We start from the raw sequence: 23,905 nt of genomic DNA on the forward strand, positions 1-23,905 counted from the left end.
CATTCTTCCACTACACAACAGGAAGATCTGTTGGCCAACCACGGCCAGCATCTACGACCAATCTACCGAAGCGCAGCTCAGAGTAAATATTTATTGCATTTTCCTTTTCCAAATGGGCGGTAATTTAGAATGCATAAGATAATGTATTTACGATAGCATAGCTGCTGTTTCTGTGTTCCTAAATCTTCCCGCTCTTTCATTCAAGCCCAACCCCCTTTTCCTTTGTGTAACCAGCCATGATACAGGCTCCGTTCACCAGGGCGAATTCTGTATGACATCATATGAATTCTGTGTATTTGTAATTCTGTGTGATTAGTTAGGTATTTAGTAAATAAATAATTAAACCCAATTTTGTATTGCTGATTCAACTTGTTAGCCAGGGTTCGTGAAGATAACCAAGAATTTATAACTTTCATGATGAGATTGAAAATAAGATAAGATTGACTGCTATCGATGTAAAATATTACTAAGTATTTTAAGAGTTTATTCAGAAGATAACAGCTCTATAAACGTTCTTCTGTGGTGCCCCGACTTTCTAGTTAATTACATTTACATGATTAGATTAATCAGGTAATATTAATTACAGAGAAATAATTTTATAAGTTAGCATGTCATATCACTTAATCCGGCATAGCCAAAGACACGACACCGCACACAGTGGTGGGTTTGGCGTTGGAATTAGAATGCATCAGCAGAAAAAACCTCTATACCTATTATAAAATATGGTAGGGAATATTTTATGTTACGCAGCTATTTTGCTTCCACAGGTCCTGGGGCGCTTGTTAAGGTCAACGGCATCATGAACTTTACCCAGTATCAGGACATTTGAGCCAAAACCTAGTTTCCTCTGCCAGGAGGATCTGGAAGGACTCTGTATGGAGGAATGGTCTTAGATCCCTCCAAGTGTGTTCTCCAACTCATAAAACATTTTAGAAAAAGGCTCAGTGCCATTATCCTCACAAGGTGAGATATTAAAATGCTATTGACAATAGGGGTGTCAATAATTTTGACCCCTACCTTTGAGAAAAAAAAGATTACTTGTTAAAACAAAACCTTTCTGAGCGATTGTATTAGTTTAAAATAATATAATTTCCCCATTTTGTTGAGTGTACAATATAGCTCAGTATTTTCATTATTTATTTTACAGTAATTTTTGCTAATCTTTATCAAGGGTGTAAATCATTTAAGACCCAACTCCATGTTGCCCTCTTTGCACTCTATATAAAGCAACAGTATAGCGTAAATATTATTATATTTTTTTTTTCAATTGAGAAAACCTGAGGCTCGCTCAAAAAAGATCTTTCACAGATCTTCTGAATGGTCCCAACCCAAAAAGTTTATGAACAGTCTGGGAAATTCATGATCGACTTGGTCAAAAAATGGAAATAACCTGGGTACTGGCCCCACAAATTATAAAACATTAGACAAATAAACTCAGCAAAAAAAGAAACATCCCTTTTTCAGGACCCTGTCTTTCAAAGATAATTCGTAAAAATCCAAATATCTTCACCAAAAGAAAGATGTCCAGGGTCCCTGCTCATCTGTGTGAACGTGCCTTAGGCATGCTGCAAGGGCAATAAATTGCATTGTCTGTACTGTGAGACGCCTAAGACAGCACTACAGGGAGACATGATGGACAGCTGATCGTCCTCGCAGTGGCAGACCACGTGTAACAACACCTGCACCGGATCAGTACATCCGAACATCACACCTGCGGAACAGGTACAGGATGGCAACAACAACTGCCCGAGTTACACCAGGAACACACAATCCCTCCATCAGTGCTCAGACTGTCCGCAATAGGCTGAGAGAGGCTGGACTGAGGGCTTGTAAGCCTGTTGTAAGGCAGGTCCTCACCAGACATCACCGGCAACAGCAGCGCCTATTGGCACAAACCCACCGTCGTTGGACCAGACAGGACTGGCAAAAAGTGCTCTTCACTGACAAGTCGCGGTTTTGTCTCACCAGGGGTGATGGTCGGATTCGTGTTTATCGTCAAAGGAATGAGCGTTACACCGAGGCCTGTACTCTGGAGCGGGATCAATTTGAAGGTGGAGGGTCCGTCATGGTCTGGGGCGGTGTGTCACAGCATCATCAGACTGAGCTTGTTGTCATTGCAGGCTATCTCAACGCGTTACAGGGAAGATATCCTCCTCCCTCATGTGGTACCCTTCCTGCAGGCTCATCCTGACATGACCCTCCAGCATGACAATGCCACCAGCCATACTGCTCATTCTGTGCATGATTTCCTGCAAGACAGGAATGTCAGTGTTCTGCCATGGCCAGTGAAGAGCCCGGATCTCAATCCCATTGAGCATGTCTGGGACCTGTTGGATCGGAGGGTGAGGGCTAGGGCCATTCCCTCCAGAAATGTCCGGGAACTTGCAGGTGCCTTGGTGGAAGAGTGGGGTAACATCTCACAGCAAGAACTGGCAAATCTGGTGCAGTCCATGAGGAGGAGATGCACTGTAGTACTTAATGCATCTGGTACTGACTGTTACTTTTGATTTTGACCCCCCCCTTTGTTCAGGGACACATTATGTAGGTGGAACTTGTGCAGTTTATGTCTCAGTTGTTGAATCTTGTTATGTTCATACAAATATTTACACATGTTAAGTTTGCTGAAAATAAACGCAGTTGACAGTGAGAGGACGTTTCTTTTTTTGCTGAGTTTATGTTGATAGAGCATTACAAAAAAAAAATACCAGAGGAAGCGCAAATCTATTGAGTTTTTGGGGATAGGGTCGTCGGTCAATTCTGTTATCCAAGCATGTTCCAGCGGTAGGAGAGAGGGAACATTTCTCCTGGACAAGGCCCAAGACTCACTCTCAAAGATCAGTTGGGTCATACAAAAATATTTTGTTGGGACTCAATTACATGACAACAAACAAAATGCATAATCTGTTTTGTTCCATACGTAACATACAAAAAAGCTTTTCAGCACTTATTTGTTATGCAGCAAGCTTGTGCTTTAACCACCAAAATGGACTGATACAACAAACCCTCCAGCTTCCAGGAAATAAAGATATTTTGATGAGATTGTTGAATAAGCACTTATTTACCAGGGATTGCCAATTCCCAAGATGGTATTGAATAATACATTTTGTACTTTATCTTTCCATACAGTTAGTGGACATGTCCCTGCTATATTTGGATACAATAGCATTTTGGCAGTTCAGAATTAAACAAAAACGTACATTTCATAATATGCAAAGGTCACCTCTTTTAAAAGATAATTAAATGCATAAACTATGCCAGTTAAAAACATTTATTAACAAACAACTGTTTTATACAACAGAAATGCACTTACTTTTGAGGACTAGGAAGACCTGAATTAATATCTTATCCTATAAAAGAAACACACTGCAGATATATTTTTGCGTGTTTGTTTTTGACAATGCAATATTATTGCAATTTCACATTTAGTGCTCACAGTTGACACTGACTCACAAATTTAACTCAATTACTGCACTGGATCTACACCATTTTAAAACTTTAAGATACCATGTGTGAACTGACTCCACTCTCTTTTGAGATGACCGTCTTTGTTACCTGGGTCTTCCTCAGCAAGGCCCTAACCAGCCAGCTCTATAAGCAGTTTGCCTCATACTTCCAAAGCACGTGGATGCTGCTTTACTTTCTTCTTTTTTTGCCTGAGGTTTTGTGTAAATGGGTCCATAGTTATTGGTCATGTAAGAGTGAGAATGGGGAAAGGGGAGGAAGGTATTGGGATAACTGAAAGCTCTCCTGTTTTACCTATTTGATTATCAATGACGATCAAACACCTCAATGTTTCCCCATTGTTAACAAATACTGACACTTTTTCAAAGCCCTGTCCCTCAGCTGTTTTGCTTATCATTTGGTTTTATTTTGCTCTCAGTTAATGCCGTAGAAACATGGTCTCTGTTCAGCACGCAGTCTTTAGACATCTCTAACCTGCATCCCCAGGAACAGAAGATAACTTAAGATACAACCCCTATGAGAGTTCTGAGGGGAACTGTTGCAGGCACACACTGGTGTGATGTTATAAATGATCTTACTTTTACCATTACTACTGTTCTTTTCTATCCTTAAATTGGCATGAAACTGGTACACAAGCCACCCTTTCACCCATGTTTGTGGTATAATAACCTACAGCATCCAATAGCAATCTCAGACTTGGGCTGTAGATCTACTATTTACACAGTCTGAATATACATTGGAATCAAGTATGTATATAGATTGGCAATTTCGGTCAACTTTCAATAGTGAAAGCTAAAGTCTTCTTTTTTATGTTGGGGGGTTTTCAGTCCAAGAGATGGAGTGTTAGTCTTTATTGTCCAAACTCTCGAGAAGAGCTTGCAAAGATTGCTGGGAAGGTTCTGAGGTTTTGCTGTTGTTGGTGCTGCTGTTGTCAATGTTTGTGTTCTCTTCCTGTTCCTCTTCTATCACTTCCTCTGTGCTGTTCGTGGTGGTGACCTTGTTCTCAGGTATGGTGTTAGTGTTGTTAGTACAGCTCTCATCCATGCTCATGTCAGTACACACAAGGTCAGTGGTAGCATTGGTTGTGGCCACTGTAGAGTTCACTGCACCGACTACTGCGGTGGCTTCCGTCACTTCCTCAGCATTATTGACCTCAGCCACAGGTTCAACACTGCTGCCCACTGCAGTCTCGGTGCTGACCTCGGCAGTAGGCTCAACGCAGATGTCAACAGCAGCCTCAGCACTGACACCTGCTACCTTGTCTGTGGCAACATCAGCTACAACAACCCTCGTCCCGGCTTCAACATTGGTGCTGTTCAGTGCTGTGACCTCAGCCTTTACCCCACCCACAGACTGGATATGGACTTCTGCTACAGCATGGGTGTTGATGGCGTCTACTGCATTTTCAGCTGGGACAATTGCATCCTTGGCCCCAATGTCTTCTGTGAAGGCACCTGTACCCTCGGTCTCCAAGGTTTGACTGAAATTGAAAGCCTGAATGAGGCGGACCAAGTGTTTGACCTTCTCCAACAAAACTTGCATTTCCTTCTGTCGAGACATGATGGTGTTTTTGGTCTCCATGCATTCCTATTTAGAGGGGAGGAAACAGGGTTGGGCATTTCAGAATAATGGACATAATAAATTAAGTCACTTAAATTAATCCAATAAATTAAGTGACTTAAAGGTAGACTCAGTGATATGACGTAGATGCAGAAAGTAATCAGCATATTGGGTCAATTTCCGCAACAACTAAGAGCGTTGAAGCGCAAGGTTCAACTTCTTCACTGTTTTGGTCCCATGGCTACCACGCAGTAACAGCGTGAAGCGAACCTGTGCACATGCACAGATACTGTGACTGTGTGAGAGCAAAGTCTTGCATCTCGCTTATCGAAATATCTGCGGTGCTGCTCATGGCAACGTTATTTCGCTGAGTCTACCTTTTAAAAGAACAGTTTCAAAATACAATAATGGCTTGTGGGGTCCCACAAGGCTCTATATTTAGACTGTTATTTTTTTAAATATTTTACATCACTGCACCTCATCTGGTGTCAAATGTCTCCATTTGGTGACACAAATTCTTTTCAGTCAGATTAAGACTCCCAGGAACTAGTCTAAGCTATATCTTCGATTCCCGGTGACACCCATAGGTAAGATGTATGCACGCATGACTAAGTTGCTTTGGATAAAAGCATATGCTAAATTACATTTATTATGTTGGTTCCTGACAGATCCACATTTGCTTCCTAACAAGCTAGATGTCTCCATCTCTGGCAATTTTTGTACTCTCTCTAATTATAGCACTACCAGTGATGTTTTTATAAATGTATCGTTTTTATAAATGAGCTAAAGTATTAGTATAGCAAGGTAACTGCAAACTAAGACTTTATCCGATTAGCAAGCATTTTGCTATGTAACTAGCAAGCTAGCTTTGTTATCAGTGTGCAAATGTATCTTTGGATGCGTTTCTATGACATTTTTTAAATTTATTTAACCTTTATTTAACTAAGCAAGTCAGTTAAGAACAAATTCTTATTTACAATGACAGTCTACACCGGCCAAACCCAGACGACGCTGGGCCAATTGTGCGCCGCCCTATGGGACTCCCAATCACGGCCGGTTGTGATACAGCCTGGATATAACATGACATAAGCTAAGAGAGCATCAAAGCCTGGTAAGCAATAGGGGTAGTTACGTGAATTACCTAAGCCACACTATTATTCAAGATCTCAAATACTTCCATCCATTTCAGTACACCCATCTGAAAACAACTCACCTATGAAGGTGGTTTGAGGTTACTATGGAGCTTACCGTTATGGAGTTACTGAGTTGTTTGACCCCTTGTTCCAACTGTTCTCGCTCCAGTTTCAGCTTAGCACTCCACTTCATTAGTTTTTGTTTCTCCTCTTCTTTAGCTTTTAGGAAACAGAAACAACACACAGACAACTGTGAGACTTTAAAGAAATCTGGTTGTTTGAGATTCCAGTGAAGGAACTCATCTACCACCGCTTCAGCTGACTGAAACGGAGCCACACATTTGATGTTTGTCGAGGCACAAGGTCTTTAGTGTGCTATTCCTACCTTCTTTATAGGCGATATAGGAATGAACAATAGCCAATGTTCCTGGCCATTGAATTGAATCTTCTTTTTTCAATATCTGGAGAGAAGAGCACAGCTTTGTTGTATTGTGATTGCAAAGTCACGACATTACCTAGACGTGGAAGAGAACAATGCTGTGGTCATCCTTTGGCGATGTCACAAAGAACAAACAAAATGAATCAGATGGGAGTGTAAGATGCCATCCTCCACTAACAAAATGAATGGGAAAGAATTACTTAAAACAATACTGAATCATGTTGAAGCTTTCAAATGAAGGAACACTCATATCGTCGTAATGTTTTCGCCTAGAAATAAGGACTAGCTGATGAAAGCCTGAGGGGAAAACTATGTCTCTGCCAATGTCAATAGATTATCCACTTTGAAAGAGCAGCCAAATTCTCAGATCTATACTACTGAACCACTGGACCAAGCCCCTCGATTGTCGGTGCTGCGTTTACCTGCTCTTGACATTTGGGACAGATCCACATGCCTTTAGGAATGGTTATCAGGGGTGGGTCCAGGCAGTCCAGGTGATAGACACGTGAGCATGTGTCACACATGAGCAACTGGCCACTGAGTCTGCACACAGTGCAGAAATCCTCATGGATGTCTCCCTGTCAGGATGAATTGCACCAATCAGTTTCATTGCCTGTCTAGGCCTGACCAATCATGTGTGCAGAGGCAGGGCAGAGGGGCCATGTGTGTTGATTTGTGGATCATCCAATCATATTACGGTTTCTATGTTGTTTTAAAGATAACACTTAAATAAATAATGTGTGTAATTCCAACACTGAAATGGGAAAAGCCCATTCTTAGAGCCATTATGGATACCATTCTGCATTTCCTATTTCAAAAATTTAGTTTAAAGTATGTAATAAACTACTTTAATACTGCAGTATGTTTTTAATGGCATTTAAAAGAAGATCTAAACTAACTGATCCTACTTAAAAATAATATAGGTAAAGTAACAATTTCATACAGGCAGTATCACTTGTTCCTTTTTGAGAGTAGGGGGAGTACAGAATTTGAGGCGAGGAGTACTGTTCACTTTGTAAGATTGCATCAAAAATGAAGGATCAGACAGTAGGGAGTAAATCAATAAAAACGTGTCTGTACTTGTCTAGGTCTTTAGATGTGAGGTACTGGGACATTTCAACTCCACTAAAGTATTTGTAATAGCCTGTGGACAATACCACCAATATAAAAAGGGAGGGGCAAGAATAGGTGAAGTCAGTATGTTAGGATAGAGCCCCAGAAAGTCCAGGCTGCTGTGCTCTCTCCAGCTGCTACTTACATCCCCAGAGCTGGGGCTGGGCAGGGGGAGAGTGTGGTGGGGATGGACATGGAAGGGGAAGCTCCCCCCTGTGTTGGGCCACTCGGGGGCCGGGGAGGCAGTGAGACAGCTGGAGGGGGAGGTCGGGGTGTGGCTGCCCAGCTTCGGAACGCTGCTGTATTTGGGAGGGCGACCTGGGTGAAATGAGACAGACGAAAAACAAAAAACAAAAAGTGGGAAGGAAACAAACAAATAAACCGTCTGTCCGACATACCTTTGACAGTGGGTCCTCGTTGGCTAATGTGAAAAAGGGAGGGTGTTGAGTTGAGGGTGGAAGAGTAGGAGAAGCACAGAGAGCGGAGTTAGTGCACTAAAACTTACTACAAGCTCTACGCAGACGAAAGATTCTGAGTGTTGCCATGTCCTTTTTCGTCACAAAAGGGGCGGCTCCTTGTAATATGCTCCGGCATTCAACATTCTTTTTTACTACGTGGAAATTGATACACGCCATATCATTCATTGCGCAGTCGTAGGGGCAGTGTTGTCGCTTGGTTCCTTGATCTTATCTATAGGTTATTCATCAAAGTAGACTATTTTTCATTGATAACCAAATATAATTTCAGCGACTGTTCAAACAGTAAACAAAAAAACAATCCACTCAAAAAGGTATTTTGTTTAAAAGTAATAACTAGTGATAACAGGCTATTGTGAAATAGTAGAAGCTGCTGTAGCTAACTAGCTAGCCATGTGCTTTTTTCTCCCAGACCAAAACATGATGACGTTCTATTTTTAAATGATTTAGGGAATGAATACACAAGTAGCATGTCAAACTGGGACAATGTTTAGGTTACACCAAGTACGAATATTTGCCAGGGCATATTTTTATATTATAAATCTGATTATTTCACATGGGGATGTGGGAAGCTAAAAAAGTTAGCTAGCTTGCTATGTTTTTAGCCAGCTAGACATGCTGCCAGCTAACTTATTCTAGCAAGGGAAGCCAACTCTTCCTTGCTTTCACAACATTTAAAGACAAAAGGCAAAAACTTTGCTATAGCCCCCTTGAATGGAAGTGGGACCGGCAAGGATTTTATGTTACCAAAAGCTGTCCTCTACTCCAAAAATCCCACTCCACTAGGGCTGTTGCGGTGACTGTATTACTGCCCTTACGAAAAAAGATTGCAATCAGAGTGCAGTGTAAACTGCAGTACAATGCAGTATGTTGGAAATACTGCTTCCAAAATAACTGTTTTTTTACTACAGTAATTTTGCAGTGTAATTGCAGTTACAGTGCAGTACACTGCAGTTATTCTGCAATTACTGCCTCCAAAATACCACAGTCGACTGGAGTTAATGCACTTTAAAAACTGCAATCTTTTTTTGTAAGGGCGCCACACTGGCAGTCATGTGTCATGACCGCAGTAAAATTCCACGCGATCGTTGAGTCACGGTAATCTCCTCTTATGCACTCTGGACATGCTTGGTAGTGCCCAACTTGCTAGTGACCATCAGGTCGCTAATGGCCTGGTATTCAGAGCTCTATTGTCCCTTTAACCCAACTCACTGTGATTGATCAATTTGAAGAAAGAAGTTCAACAACAGGTTGGAGCTTAGTGGAAAACATGGTCATTATGGATGTTGTTTTAAAGCCCAAGCACAAAAAATAAAACCTGAATTAAAATAATAGGGGGTTTCCAACAGGTCAATCACGAGCTACCAGTAGTTCGCAGCCCACCTATGAGTAGCTCGTCAAAAATTCTGAAAGTACATGTAATTTTCACGTGTTCCACCGCAAACTGTAATAAACAAATCTCACAAGTCACAGACACCGCAAGCTCCCAGCTAATCAACGCAACATTATCCCACCCCTGGTTAGCCACTATTGGTTTAAAAAAATAATAATTAAGAAAATATCTGCCAATTATTTTCAGACAAAATTGCTTGTGTCGGTCTGTGTGGTGCGCCCGTTTGTCTATCACTCCGTGTGTAGCCAGTTGATGTTATAACCGTCTTGTGGGTTGACAGAAATACTTTCCCCAAAACCTTCTCAAATAAATATTAACCGCAAAGTAGGCTTACTTGGCAGAAGTATATCATGAGTAAGTATCATTTGTATCTATTATTTGCTATTTGCAAACTTTGCCATGAAATGAGAAGCAGCTGTACAGAACCATGCTAGACCAGCACATTAGATGGCACATTCCTCACTCACTACATGCCCAATTAAAGGGCCAGATGAGCAATTAAAGGGGAATTACACTCACCAAGAATGTGTCTTCAAATCAAATCAAAGTTTATTTGTCACGTTTCACCTTATAGTGTAATGCTTACTTACAGGCCCGAACCAACAGTGCAATTTTTAAGTAAAAAATAGGTATTAGGTGAACAATAGATAAGGAAATAAAAAACAACAGTAAAAAGACAGTGAATAATAACAGTAGCGAGGCTATATACAGTAGCAAGGCTATAACAGTAGCGAGGCTATATACAGGCACTGGTTATCAAGGCGAGACCCAGATGCAGACACAGGAGGCAGATGGTTGGAGTCTTACAATGTTTAATAATCCAAAGGGGTAGGCAAGAGAATGGTCGTGGACAGGCAAAAAGGTCAAAACCAGATCAGAGTCCAGGAGGTACAGAGTGGCAGACACGATCGTGGTCAAGCCAGGCAGAAATGGTCAGGCAGGCGGGTACAGAGTCCAGAAACAGGCAAGGGTCAAAACCGGGAGGACTAGAAAAAGGAGAATAGCGAAAGGAGTACGGGAAAAACACGCTGGTTGACTTGACTAAACATACAAGACGAACTGCCACAGAGAGATCGGAAACACAGGGATAAATACACTGGGGAAAATAAGCGACACCTGGAGGGGGTGGAGACAACAGGAGAAATAGATCAGGGCGTGACACCGGTTAGTCGGGCTAATTGAGGTAGTATGTACATGTAGGTATGGTTAAAGTGACTATGCATATACGGTAAACAGAGTAGCAGCAGTGTAAAGAGGGGTTGGGGGACACACACACACACACACACACACACACACACAATGCAAATAGTCCGGGTAGCCATTTGATTACCTGTTCAGGAGTCTTATGGCTTGGGGGTAAAAGCTGTTGAGAAGCCTTTTGGTCCTAGACTTGGCGCTTCGGTACCGCTTGCCACGTGGTAGTAGAGAGAACAGTCTGACTGGGGAGGGTGGGGTCTTTGACAATTTTTAGGTCTTTCCTCTGAGGTCCTGGATAGCAGACAGCTTAGTCCCAGTGATGTACTGGGCTGTACGCACTACCCTCTGTAGTGCCTTGCGGTCGGAGGCTGAGCAGTTGCAGTACCAGGCAGTGATGCAACCAGTCAGGATGCTTTCGATGTTGCAGCTGAAGAAACTTTTGAGGATCTGAGCACCCATGCCAAATCTTTATTGTTTCCTGAGGGGGAATAGGCATTGTTGTGCCCTCTTTATGACTGTCTTGGTGTGTTTGGACCACTCTAGGTTGTTGGTGATATGGACACCAAGGAACTTGAAGCTCTCAACCTGCTCCACTACAGCCCCGTCGATGAGAATGAGGGCATGCTCGTTCCTCCTTTTCCTGTAGTCCACAATCATCTCCTTAGTCTTGGTTACGTTGAGGGATAGGTTGTTATTCTGGCACCACCCGGCCAGGTCTCTGACCTCCTCCCTATAGGCTGGCCCTGAGGGGCCCACGTGTTGAGGATCAGCGTGGCAGATGTGTTGCCACCTACCCTCACCACCTGGGGGCAGCCCGTCAGGAAGTCCAGGATCCAGTTGCAGAGGGAGGTGTTTAGTAACAGGATCCTTAGCTTAGTGATGAGCTTTGAGGGTACTATGGTGTTGAATGCTGAGCTGTAGTCAATGAATAGCATTCTCACGTAGGTGTTCCTTTTGTTCAGGTGGGAAAGGGCAGTGTGGAGTGCAATAGAGATTGCATCATCTGTGGATCTGTTTGGGCGGTATACAAATTGGAGTGGGTCTAGGGTTTCTGGGATAATGGTGTTGATGTGAGCCATTACCAGCCTTTCAAGGCACTTCATGGCTACGGACGTGAGTGCTACGGGTCTGTAGTCATTTAGGCAGGTTGTCTTTGTGTTCTTGGGCACAGGGACTATGGTGGTCTGCTTGAAACATGTTGGTATTACAGACTCAATCAGGGACAGTGAAGACACCTGCCAGTTGGTCAGCACATGCCCGGAGCACAAGTCCTGGTAATCCGCCTGGCCTCGCGGCCTTGTGAATGTTGACCTGTTTAAAGGTCTTACTCACGTCGGCTACGGAGAGTTCGATCACACAGTCGTCCGGAACAGCTGATGCTCTCATGCATGCCTCAGTGTTGCTTGCCTCGAAGAGAGCATAGAAGTGATTTAGCTTGTCTGGTAGGCTCGTGTCACTGGGCAGCTCGCAGCTGTGCTTCCCTTTGTAGTCTGTAATAGTTTGCAAGCCCTGCCACATAAGACGAGCATTGGAGCCGGTGTAGTACGATTCAATCTTAGCCCTGTATTGGAGCTTTGCCTGTTTGATGGTTCGTCAGAGGGCATAGCAGGATTTCTTACAAGCTTCCGGGTTAGAGTCCCGCACCTTGAAAGCGGCAGCTCTACCCTTTAGCTCAGTGCAAATGTTGCCTGTAATCCATGGCTTCTGGTTGGGGTATGTACGCACAGTCACTTTGGGGATGACGTCCTCGATGCACTTATTGATAAAGCCAGTGACTGATGTGGTGTACTCCTCAATGCAATCAGAAGAATCCCGGAACATATTCCAGTCTGTGATAACAAAACAGTCCTGTAGTTTAGCATCTGCTTCATCTGACCACTTTTTTTATAGACCGAGTCACTGGTGCTTCTTGCTTTAATGTTGGCTTGTAAGCAGGAATCAGGAGGATAGAAATGTGGTCAGATTTACCAAATGGAGGGTGAGGAAGAGCTTTGTATTCGTCTCTGTGTGTGGAGTACAGGTGATCTATATTTTTTTTCTTCTATGTTGATAGAAATTAGGTAAAACTGATTTAAGTTTCCTTGCATTAAAGTTCCCGGACACTAGGAGTGCCACCTCTGGGTGAGCGGTTTCCTGTTTGCTTATTACCTTATACAGCTGACTGAGTGCGGTCTTAGTGCCAGTGTCCGTCTAACGATGGTAAATAATCAGCCACGAAAAGTATAGATGAAAACTCTCTTGGCAAATAGTGTGGTCTACAGTTTATCATAAGCAACTCTACATCAGGCGAGCAAAATCTAGACACTTCCTTAGATTTTGTGCACCAACTGTTGTTTACAAATATGCACGGACCCCCCCTCCCCCCCGTCTTACCGGAGTGTGCTGTTCTATCTAGCCGGTGCAGCGTATATCCTGCTAGCTAATGTCCATGTCATCATTCACCCACGATTCCATGAGACATAAGATGCTACAGTTTTTGATGTCCCGTTGGTAGGATATTCGTGATCATACCTCGTCTAATTAATTTTCCAATGATTGTACGTTGGCGAGTAATATTGACGGTAACGGAAGCTTTCCCACTCGCCTTCTCCGGATCCTCACGAGGCACCCCACTCTGTGTCCTCTGTACCTGCGTCTTTCTCTTTCCAATAACGGGATGTCGGCCTTGTTGGGTGTTCGCAGTATATCCTGTGCTTCCTGCTTGTTGAAGAAAAATTATTTGTCTAATCCGAGGAGTGATCGCTGTCCTGATATCCAGAAATATTTTTTTTGCTGTAAGATATGGTGTCAGAAACTTATGTACAAAATAAGTTACAAATAACGAGAAAAAACCCCACATAATAGCACAATTGGTTAGACGTCCGTAAAACTGCTGCCATTTCTTCCGGCTCCATTTTAGATACCGATGTGATTTAAGAGTTGACGTGGACTCAGAACATCCAATTTCATTGGTTCTCTATGAACAATTGTAATTTTAAGAGTGAAAAAATTGAACATAATTTGGGAAAATATAAAACATTTGGGGAAAAGAATAACAGATTTTATAGGGCCCCCTTTGCAGTTGTTTATTAACCATTATTTTACCAGGTATATTGACAGAAAGAACCCGGAAGGGGAGAGGAGAACTAGCTAGACTTTGAAAGCTATAAAAAAATGAAGAAATTGTAGCTCGCGACATGTAACATTTTTTTTTATAGTAGCTCTCATGCTAGAAATGGTTGGTGACCCATGGTCTATGCCAGAGCTGGGCAATTCCAGTCTTCGAGTGCCTGATTGGTGTCACAGTTTTGCCCCAGCTCCAGCTAACACACCTGACTCCAATAATCACCTAATCATGATCTTCAGTCCGGTACCGGTCCGTGGGTCATTTGGTTCCGGGCCGCAGTGAAAGAATAAATAACTTACATTATTTCCATTTTATTTATTATCTGAGTCTGAACAATGTTTTATTTTGAAAAATGAACGCGGAGCACAGACACCTTCTCTTATACACAGAAATAAGATGTTATCCAGAGGGAGATCGCTGGCCAGAGTGTTTGAATTATGAGAGCCGCTGCAGAGATTTCTCTCAGAAAAAAAAGTCACCGCTGGCAGCACATTTCAGTGACAAGGAATAGGTCGCAAAACTCGCTTACCTGTGCGACATATTCAACCTGCTCAATGAACTCAATCGGTCACTTCAGGGGAAAATGACAACTGTCTTCAAGTTGGCAGATAAAGTAGCTGCACTTAAAGCCAAACTGGATTTGTGGGGACGGCGCGTGAACAGAGGTATATTTGACATGTTTCAAACATTCGTGGGAATTTTGGAAGAGACTGAGCCCGAGCCTTCATTGTCCCAGGTGGTGCATGATCACCTGTCTTTGCTTTTAAGAGTTTGAGCGCTACTTCCCAACCACAAAAGACCCACGAACTGCCAAAGAATGGATCTGCGTCCCATTTGTCAACAAACCAGGTGAATCCAGCATGTCTATGCAAGAAGAAGATCAACTGCTGGAGATCGCAAATGACGGCGGCCTTAAAAGTATGTTCGAGACAACAACTCTGCTGGTGTTCTGGATTAAAGTCACGGCAGAATACCCTGAGATCGCCACAACAGCATTGAAAACCCTGTTGCCATTTCCGACATCCTATTTGTGTGAAGCGGGATTTTCTGCAGTGACAGCAACCAAAACAAAATTACGGAGTAGACTGGACATAAGCAACACACTTCGGGTGTCATTGTCTCCCATTACCCCTAGATGGGACCGTCTCGTTGCAGAGAAACATGCTCAGGGCTCCCACTGATTTAGCGTTATGGTGAGTTGTATTTTTCATGCACTTTATATTTGTTTTTGTGTTGTATCTTATTTTTAAGGCATGTTTAAACGTTACCATAGCGTCCAGAGAGCGTTAGGGGGCAGAGAGGATGTTACTCATGTTATGTTGTTGGTGCGATGTTACGAGGATGCTGCTAATAAAGTTGCATACGAGTACACAGTGGATTCACGTTTATTATTATATTTAAAAAATACCACAGTTTTTATGCCGGTCGTATAATTTTATTTTGTGTATTTATCCGCCACACCTTAAAGGCCGGTCCGTGAAAATATTGTCTGCCATTAAACCGGTCCGTGGCCCAAAAAAGGTTGGGGACCGCTGGTCTAGGCTATACTCCAAAATTAAAATTCTAGTATCGCCTTTAAGTGTGGACTGTATTATTATACCAGTCCACCTTAACTTCTTGAGGATTAGTGGGACGCTACCCATTTCGACACCTTCCGGTGACATTGCAGAGCGCCAAACTCAAATTACTATAAATATTAAACTTTCATGAAATCACAAGTGCAATACATCAAAATAAAGCTTAACTTGTTGTTAATCCAGCCGCCATGTCAGATTTCAAAACCATGCGATTATCTGAGGACAGCGCCCAGCACACAAATGCATAACAAGTCATTTTCAACCAGGGAGTTGCGACACGAAAGTCAGATATAATATATGCCTTACCTTTGAAGATCTTCTTCTGTTGGCACTCCAAAAGGTCCCAGTTACATTACAAATAGTCCTTTTATTCGATTAAGTCCTTCTTTATACCCATAAAAACTCTGTTTAGCTGGCGTGCTTCAGTCAATAATCCACTCGGTTTCCCTCCTTCAAAATGCATACAAAATGAAGCCTAAACGTTACCAATAAACTTATCCAAACAGGTCAATCAACGTTTATAATCAAACCTTAGGTACCCTAATACGCAAATAAACTATACAATTTAAGACGGAGAATCGTTATTGTCTTTACCGGAGAAAAATACCAAAGAATGCGCTCTCATTCACGCGCTTGGAAACACTACAGCCAAAATGGGAGCCACCTACAAAAACTACAATTTCTGGCGCATTTTTCCAAAAACCAGCCTGAAACTCTTTCTAAAGACTGTTGACATCTAGTGGAAGCCCTAGGAACTGCAATCGGGCATGATTTCGCCCTATTATAAAAGTGCCAGCCATTGAAATCAGTGGTAGGATGATTTTTTTTTGGGGGGGGGGATGGTTTGTCCTCGGGGTTTCGCCTGCCATTTCAGTTCTGTTATACTCACAGACATTATTTTAACAGTTTTAGAAACTTTAGAGTGTTTTCTATCCAACTCTACCAATTATATGCATATCCTAGCTTCTGGGCCTGAGTAGCAGGCAGTTTACTTTGGGCATGCTTTTCATCCGGACATCAAAATACTGCCCCCTATCCCAAAGAAGTTAAACCAGTCCAAACTTTCTATCCATGAGTCTGGGATAGAACGTATATAGGCGATGCTGTTGGTTAATTGATAGTGCCGGGCAGCTTACAGAGTTAGCCTACAATTATAGTGAATTTGTATTCGATTTTGAATAGCCTAGTAATAGGGCATTTTTTATATTTTCATAATTAATAGGCTGACACATTACCTTTAGCTACAGAATATCTCACCACCATGCATTTCCGTCTTCTCCCCTCTCTCCTTCATTCCTTTCTTGAGCGTGCAGAGGGGGGCTGTCAATAGTTTAATGAAATATGTTTCGTTGTGAAAACATGTAACTATCGATGTTCCCGAACAGATTTCACTTGGTTTGCCAAATTAGCAAGGTTAACTACAGGAACAGCGTTGGAGAGCCCATGGCATACAGAGTTGGGCGGAATATCACCTGTCGCACAGCGAGAGGCTGCAGGCTCCTTAGTGGTTGATGGGTGGAGTGAAATAAACGTTGCCTACCAGGCATGATTGAAAAAGCTATTTGCGTGCATAAGGATGACATGTTTTCCCCCTGCCCATGTTCCTGCCCATTTGGTAATGGGCCATTTTAAATAGAAACAAATGTTACATATTAGTAAAGGCAAGATTTAATTGAGAATAGTCTGATGGCTGAAAATATGATCACTTGAGAGAACAGCGTGTGCAGCCTGAGGCAAGGAACAGTGCGCAAGCTTTCTTTTGCGACTTTCTCAATAGCCTATAGTCGCATCATGCAGCCCATATATGTTTTGATTTCTAAGACATTGTAAGGTTTGTATCATTCCCAACTAAAGTTGCCAAAAAACTCAAAATCTAGAATATAGGACCCGTTTCAAAAGTTCACGTTTACGCTCAACTTAGCCATTTCATATCCTTACTCGCTCCTTAATGGGGATAATATCCTTTATTTTATACAGCGAAGTTCAATTACATTATTTTTACTAGGGATGCACGATATATCGGTGAACATATTGGAATCGGCCGATATTAGCTAAAAATGCCAACATCGGTATCGGCCCGATGTCTAGTTTAACGCCGATGTGCAAAACTGATGTCAAAGCTGACGTGCATACCTATATAACGTAGGTAGATGACGTAATGACGCCACATAAAATTTTGCGCTTCCAGTGCAACACAGAATTCTTAACCTAACCCACAATGTCTGCTGTGTGGATCGAGCAGTCAACAAGTCGAGCAGTCATTTGAAAGACTAAGAACATTTCAGCGAGACAGCTCAAAGGCAAAATCCATTAACGCCAAGATAATAGAATACGATGCCCTTGACAATCAACCGTTCTCTGTCGTGAGTGATGTTGGCTTTTGCGACTGGTCGAGCACCGGTACACACTACCAAGTGCGCTATTTTTCAGATGTTGCCCTACCGGAGTTACACAGATAGCGTCACTGCTATTAGCTTCACGACATACTATGGAACACCGTTTGGGTCTTTGCGTGTCAAAAAAGATACACGTAAAATAACACTATTTGACAATAACACTATTTGACGCGTTAAATAAGCCTTTGACATGTCAAATAACACAGTTCTATTATAGAATGTTGTGTGTTCTGAATTTGCATGTGCAAGCCAAGTGCCACTACTATCAGTAGCACTGTCAAAGTGGTACAAAAAAGTCTGCAAACAAGCAAACACCGGCCTCGAACGATGCATTACAATATCACGTTGGTAATAAAGCATTATTTGTTTGACCGCAACTTCTGGGGTAGCTAACTAGCTTTAGCTTGGTACCTAGCTAGCACCAATACAACCAGCCTGAAAACAATGACCAGTAGAAACTGCAGTCATTTTCATTATTCTTAGCAATGATTAAGGAATCCTTGTGATTAAGTATTAGCTAGGTAGCCACTTGTTGTTCGCCTATTGAAATTGAACTTCAGTTCATGAAAATAAATAGCTAGCCAGCCACTTAACCCTGTTGACCAATGTTAACGTAATAAGCAGCCTGCTAGCTTCATCTGGCTAGTGAGGCTCGACCGGACCGGGTTGTGTGTTGTGAAGCTAGCCACAATGAGGATTAGGCACAATAGTGGAATTTGCGGTGAGGATTAGGCACAATAGTTATTACACATTGATTACACTATCACTTGTATTTCATATGTCACAACGATTCATCGATACGTATGCTACGATGCTGGTAAAGTTGTCTCGCGCACCTACATTTTCAGGAATCTATATTAACATGTACATGGAACTGCCAAAATAAAGGAAACACTTGAGTAAATGAGGGATACAAAGTAAGCAGATGCTTCCACACAGGTGTGGTTCCTGAGTTAATTAAGCAATTAACATCCCACCATGCTTAGGGTCATGTATAAAAATGCTGGGCAGGCCCACTTGCCCATTACTTTGGCTACCATGGCTAGAAGAAGAGATTTCAGTGACATTGAAAGAGGGGTGATTGTTGGGGCACGTTTGGCAGGAGCTTCAGTGATGAAGACTGCTCAACTTGCTGTGTTTCAAGAGGAACAGTGGTACTGATTGAACCCAATTAAACACTTAACTGGAGCGGCACCTGAGACAGCGTTTTCCACCACCAGCAACAAAACAACAAACTATAGAAGAACTGTGGAAAAATGATGTTGCATCACTCCAATAGAGCTCCAGACACTTCTAGAATCTATGTCAAGGTGCTTTGAAGCTGTTCTGGTGGCCCTATTGAGACACGTTATGTTGGTGATTCCATTATTTTGGCAGTGACCTGTATATGTCCTGGGCATTGGAGAAGCTGTATGTGCAGTTGTTGAGTGGATACTGACCTCTCTTCCTGGTGCCCTGGTGGAGTGGAGTGTTTAGGTAGGTCACTGCACTCTTCTTCCTCTGCACAGCGTGGATAGGAACACGTATGTGGGAGAAGAAATACCGCTGTGATTTGACTGCAAGTTTATCATGTCACTCACTCAAAAAGAAAACCTGTTTGGTATTCATATGCTACACAGGGTCAGATCCTACCTTCATTAATTCAGATATGCACATTGAAAACAGTGCGTATTATGCTCACATTTTAAAAAGCATGTGCACTGGCATCCAATTTAATAAGAAACACATTGTGTATCGGCTGTTGTAATAATGTGTGGTTACACTATCAAAAATGTTTGATAAGTAAAAGAACAGCAGTGTAAGTCCATACCTCAGGCTCAAACACAGCTCCACTGTACACCGGATTGGCCGTTGTTCTTCGCTTACGCTCCTGCCTCCTCCTCTGAATTTCTATAACCACAGAGTAGTATATTAATACAGGCATTGCAGTATACACTCATAGGGAATGCGGGTGAATGTAGGAACTGGAATTTACTTCAGGCGAAACTGGCAGTGCTTACCTTCCAAATGGTCATGGGTAACAAGTCCGAGGGACACCATGAAGGCAAGTTTCTGGGGGGAAACAATAAAAGAGTATTAGGACAACCCCCTCCATAAATGGTGCCCTCTATGAGGAGAATTCCTAACATGAACATATACACTATATATAAAAAAAGTATGTGGACATCCCTTCAAATTAGTGGATTCGGCTATTTCAGCCACATCCTTGCTGACAAGGTAATAAAAAAATCGAGCACACAGCCATGCAATCTTCATAGAATTGCCTTACTGAAGAGCGCAGTGACTTTCAACGTGGAACCGTCATAGGATGCCACCTCTCTAGTTCGTAAAATTTCTGCCCTGCTAGAGCTGCCCCGTCAACTCTAAGTGCTGTTATTGTGAAGTGGAAACTTCTAGGAGCAACAACGGCTTAGCGACAAAATGGTAGGCCACACAAACTCACAGAACTGGACCGACAAGTGCTGAAGCGCGTAAAAATATAGTCTGTCCTCGGCTGCAACACCCACTACCGAGTTCCAAACTGCCACTGGAAGCAACGTCAGCACAATAACTGTTCGTTGGGAGCTTCATGAAATAGGTTTCCATGGCCAAGCAAGCCTAAGATCACCATGCACAATGCCAAGCGTCGGCTGGAGTGGTGTAAAGCTCGCCGCCATTGGACTCTAGAGCAGTTCTCTGGAGTGACGAATCACGCTTCACCATCTGGCAGTCCGACGGACGAATCTGGCTTTGGTGGATGCCAGGAGAAAGCTACTAATCGCCTAACATCAGTGCCCAACCTCACTAATGCTCTTGTGGAGGGGCCACAGTGTCTCCTGACCCCACCTGTCTCAGCCTCCAGTATTTATGCTGCCGTAGTTTATGTGTCGGGGGGCTAGGGTCAGTCTGTTATATCTGGAGTATTTCTCCTGTCTTATCCGGTGTCCTGTGTGAATTTAAGTATGCTCTCTCTAATTCTCTATTTCTCTTTCTCTGAGGACCATGCCTCAGGACTACCTGGCATGATGACTCCTTGTTGTCCCCAGTCCACCTGGCCGTGCTGCTGCTCCAGTTTCAACTGTTCTGCCTGCGGCTATGGAACCCTGACCTGTTCACTGTGATTACTATTATTTGACCATGCTGGTCACTTATGAACATTTGAACATCTTGGCCATTTTCTGTTATAATCTCCACCCGGTACAGCCAAAAGAGGACTGGCCACCCCTCACTGCCTGGTTCCTCTCTAGGTTTCTTCCTAGGTTTTGGCTTTTCTAGGGAGTTTTTTCTAGCCACCGTGCTTCTACACCTGCATTACTTGCTGTTTGGGGTTTTAGGCTGGGTTTCAGTACAGCAGATATATCAGCTGATGTAAGAAGTGCTATATAAATAAATACATTTGAATTTGGCTGAATGGAAACAAGTCCCCGCAGCAATGTTCCAACATCTAGTGGAAAGCCTTCCCAGAAGAGTGGAGGCTGTTATAGTATCAAAGGGGTGACCAACTCCATATTAATGCCCATAATTTTGGAATGAGATGTTCGATGAGCAGATATCTATAACAGTGGCAAAAAAAAGTATGTGAACCCTTTGGAATGACCTGGATTTCTGCATTAATTGGTCATCAAATTTGGTCTGATGTTCATCTAAGTCACAACAATAGACAAACATAGTGTGGTTAAACTAATAACAGACAAATTCTTGTATTTTTCATGTCTATATTGAATACATCACTTAAACATTCACAGTGTAGGTTGGAAAATATATGTAGTTTGGAAAATGTAACCCCTCGGCTAATTACTTCTCCAAAAGCTAATTGGAGTCAGGAGTCAGCTAACCTGGATTCCAATCAATGAGACGAGACTGGAGATGTTGGTTGGAGCTGCCTTGCCCTATAAAAAACACTCACAAAATTTGAGTTTGCTATTCACAAGAAGCATTGCTTGATGTGAACCATGCCTCGAACAAAAGAGATCTCAGAAGGCCTAAGACTAAGAATTGTTGACTTGCATAAAGCTGGAAAGGGTTACAAAAGTATCTCTAAAAGCCTTGATGTTCATCAGTCCATGGTAAGACAAACTGTCTATGAATGGAAAAAGTTCAGCACTGTTGCTACTCTCCCTAGGAGTGGCCATCCTGCAAAGATGACTGCAAGAGCACAGCGCAGAATGCTCAATGAGGTTAATTAAGAAACCTAGAGTGTCAGCTAAAGACTAACAGAAATCTCTGGAACATGCTAACATCTCTGTTGATGAGTCTACAATACGTAAAACACTAATGAAGAATGGTGTTCATGGGAGGACACTACGGAAAAAGCCACTGCTGTCCAACAAAACATTGCTACATGTCTGAAGTTTGCAAAAGTACACCTGGATGTTATTCTGTGGACAGATTAAACTAAAGTTGAGTTGTTTGGAAGGAACTCACAACACTATGTGTGGAGAAAAAAAGGCACAGCACACCTACATCAAAACCTCATCCCAACTGTAAAGTATGGTGGAGGGAGCATCGAGGTTTGGGGCTGCTTTGCTGCCTCAGGGCTTGGACAGCTTGCTATCATTGACGGAGAAATGAATTCCAAAGTTTATCAAGACATTTTGCAAGAGAATGTTAGGCTACCTGTCCGCCAATTGAAGCTCAACAGAAGTTGGGTGATGCAACAGGATAACGACGCAAAACACAGAAGTAAATCAACAACAGAATGGCTTCAAAAGAAGAAAATACGCCTTCTGGAGTGGACCAGTCAGAGTCCTGACCTCAATCCGATTGAGATGCTGTGGCATGACCCCAGGAGAGCAGTTCACACCAGACATCCCAAGAATATTGCTGAACTGAAACAATTTTGTGAAGAGGAATGGTCCAAAGCTCCTCCTGACCGTTGTGCAAGTCTGATCCGCAACTACAGAAAACGTTTGGTTGAGGTTATTGCTGCCAAAGGAGGGTCAACCAGTTATTAAATCCAAGGGTTCACATACCTTTCCCCACCCTGCACTGTGAATGTTTACACAGTGTGTTCAATAAAGACATGAAAACTTATAATTGTTTGTGTGTTATTAGTTTAAGCAAACTGTGTTTGTATATTGTTGTGACTTAGATGAAGATCAGATCAAATTGTATGACCAATTTATACAGAAATCCAGGTATTTCCAAAGGGTTCACATACTTTTTCTTGCCACTCTACTTTGTCATGTAGTGTATACTGTAGCTATAAATTACTTTATATGTTTACACTACATATTTGGCAAAGCATGCCTCCCGTTACAGAGTCATCTGTGAAGAACTTTAAGGTTCTATCAGTAGGCTGACATTCAAAAAAGTATGGTATGTATTTGTTATGCAGGTTTAACCCCAAATTCAGAATAAAGCATAGGCTCCATCTCCAGTGTACCTGAGGATTGTCCTCTCTCTTTAGTCTGGGTGCTGGAGACAGAGGGGTCCTGCTGACCAACATCTTCTGCCCCAATCCCCCCCGTGCTTTAACAGTCTGGAAAAAGAGGGAGGAAAACAATGCTCTTAAAACATGAACGATGAAAGTAACAGAGTTATACATGTAGAATTACTTCAATTATGAAAAGGGAACAAGTCACTTTCCCATCCAAACTGTCCTGCTGACCTCACAAAATTAATTAATTTCCCGGAAAATGGACGATACAATTATAGTGTCGTAACTTCCCACCCAAACCGTTGTGCTGACCTTGGTGTCGGAGGCGAGGCCGCTGATTTGCAGTGTCTGCACCGATGCCGGGGCCGTGATGACAATGCCCGTCAACATGCCTGTGGGCTGGCCGCTCTTTGCGGCGCAGGGCTGGCCATTGATGATGCGCACCTGGTGAATGAGCCCAGCGCTGGAGGGCAGCGAGGAGGGGCTCAGCTTGTTGGTCAGCATCACCGGGCCCCGCTGGAGCAGCTGGAGCGCCGTCATCATCGGCCGAAGGGGCGCTGGGGCAATAGGCACGCTGTTGGGCTTCGCCCGGACCTGAGTCGGGAGGATAGGGGTCAGAGGTTAGCCAATCATTCATCAGGTGTCATATTGGAGCTTAGGGGTCTTCACAAATGTGTGTAAAAGAGACCGACCA

The 23,905-nt window shown here is 42.8% G+C and overlaps 1 protein-coding gene across 5 annotated transcripts in view; it reads right to left on the reverse strand.

Moving 5' to 3' along the window:
- Positions 1–3,252: 3,252 nt before the first annotated feature.
- Positions 3,253–23,905, reverse strand: part of LOC115152421 (PHD finger protein 21A-like) — an 84,429-nt gene continuing 63,776 nt past the window's right edge. For 4 of the 5 annotated variants that reach the window (XM_029697284.1, XM_029697287.1, XM_029697286.1 and 1 more), the window contains 10 exons: positions 23,524–23,805; positions 23,218–23,313; positions 19,853–19,904; positions 19,663–19,742; positions 19,292–19,352; positions 7,853–8,025; positions 7,017–7,172; positions 6,541–6,616; positions 6,271–6,374; positions 3,253–5,049 (listed from right to left, as the gene is read on the reverse strand). In XM_029697284.1, coding sequence (XP_029553144.1) covers positions 4,306–5,049; positions 6,271–6,374; positions 6,541–6,616; positions 7,017–7,172; positions 7,853–8,025; positions 19,292–19,352; positions 19,663–19,742; positions 19,853–19,904; positions 23,218–23,313; positions 23,524–23,805 — 1,824 coding nt within the window. In that variant the 3' untranslated portion in view covers positions 3,253–4,305. The remainder of the gene's footprint in view (positions 5,050–6,270; positions 6,375–6,540; positions 6,617–7,016; positions 7,173–7,852; positions 8,026–19,291; positions 19,353–19,662; positions 19,743–19,852; positions 19,905–23,217; positions 23,314–23,523; positions 23,806–23,905) is intronic. The other variant, XM_029697288.1, reaches the window with a different exon arrangement.

The sequence above is a fragment of the Salmo trutta genome, chromosome 17 (assembly GCF_901001165.1).
Source record: "Salmo trutta chromosome 17, fSalTru1.1, whole genome shotgun sequence".
Taxonomy (NCBI): Eukaryota; Metazoa; Chordata; class Actinopteri; order Salmoniformes; family Salmonidae; genus Salmo; species Salmo trutta.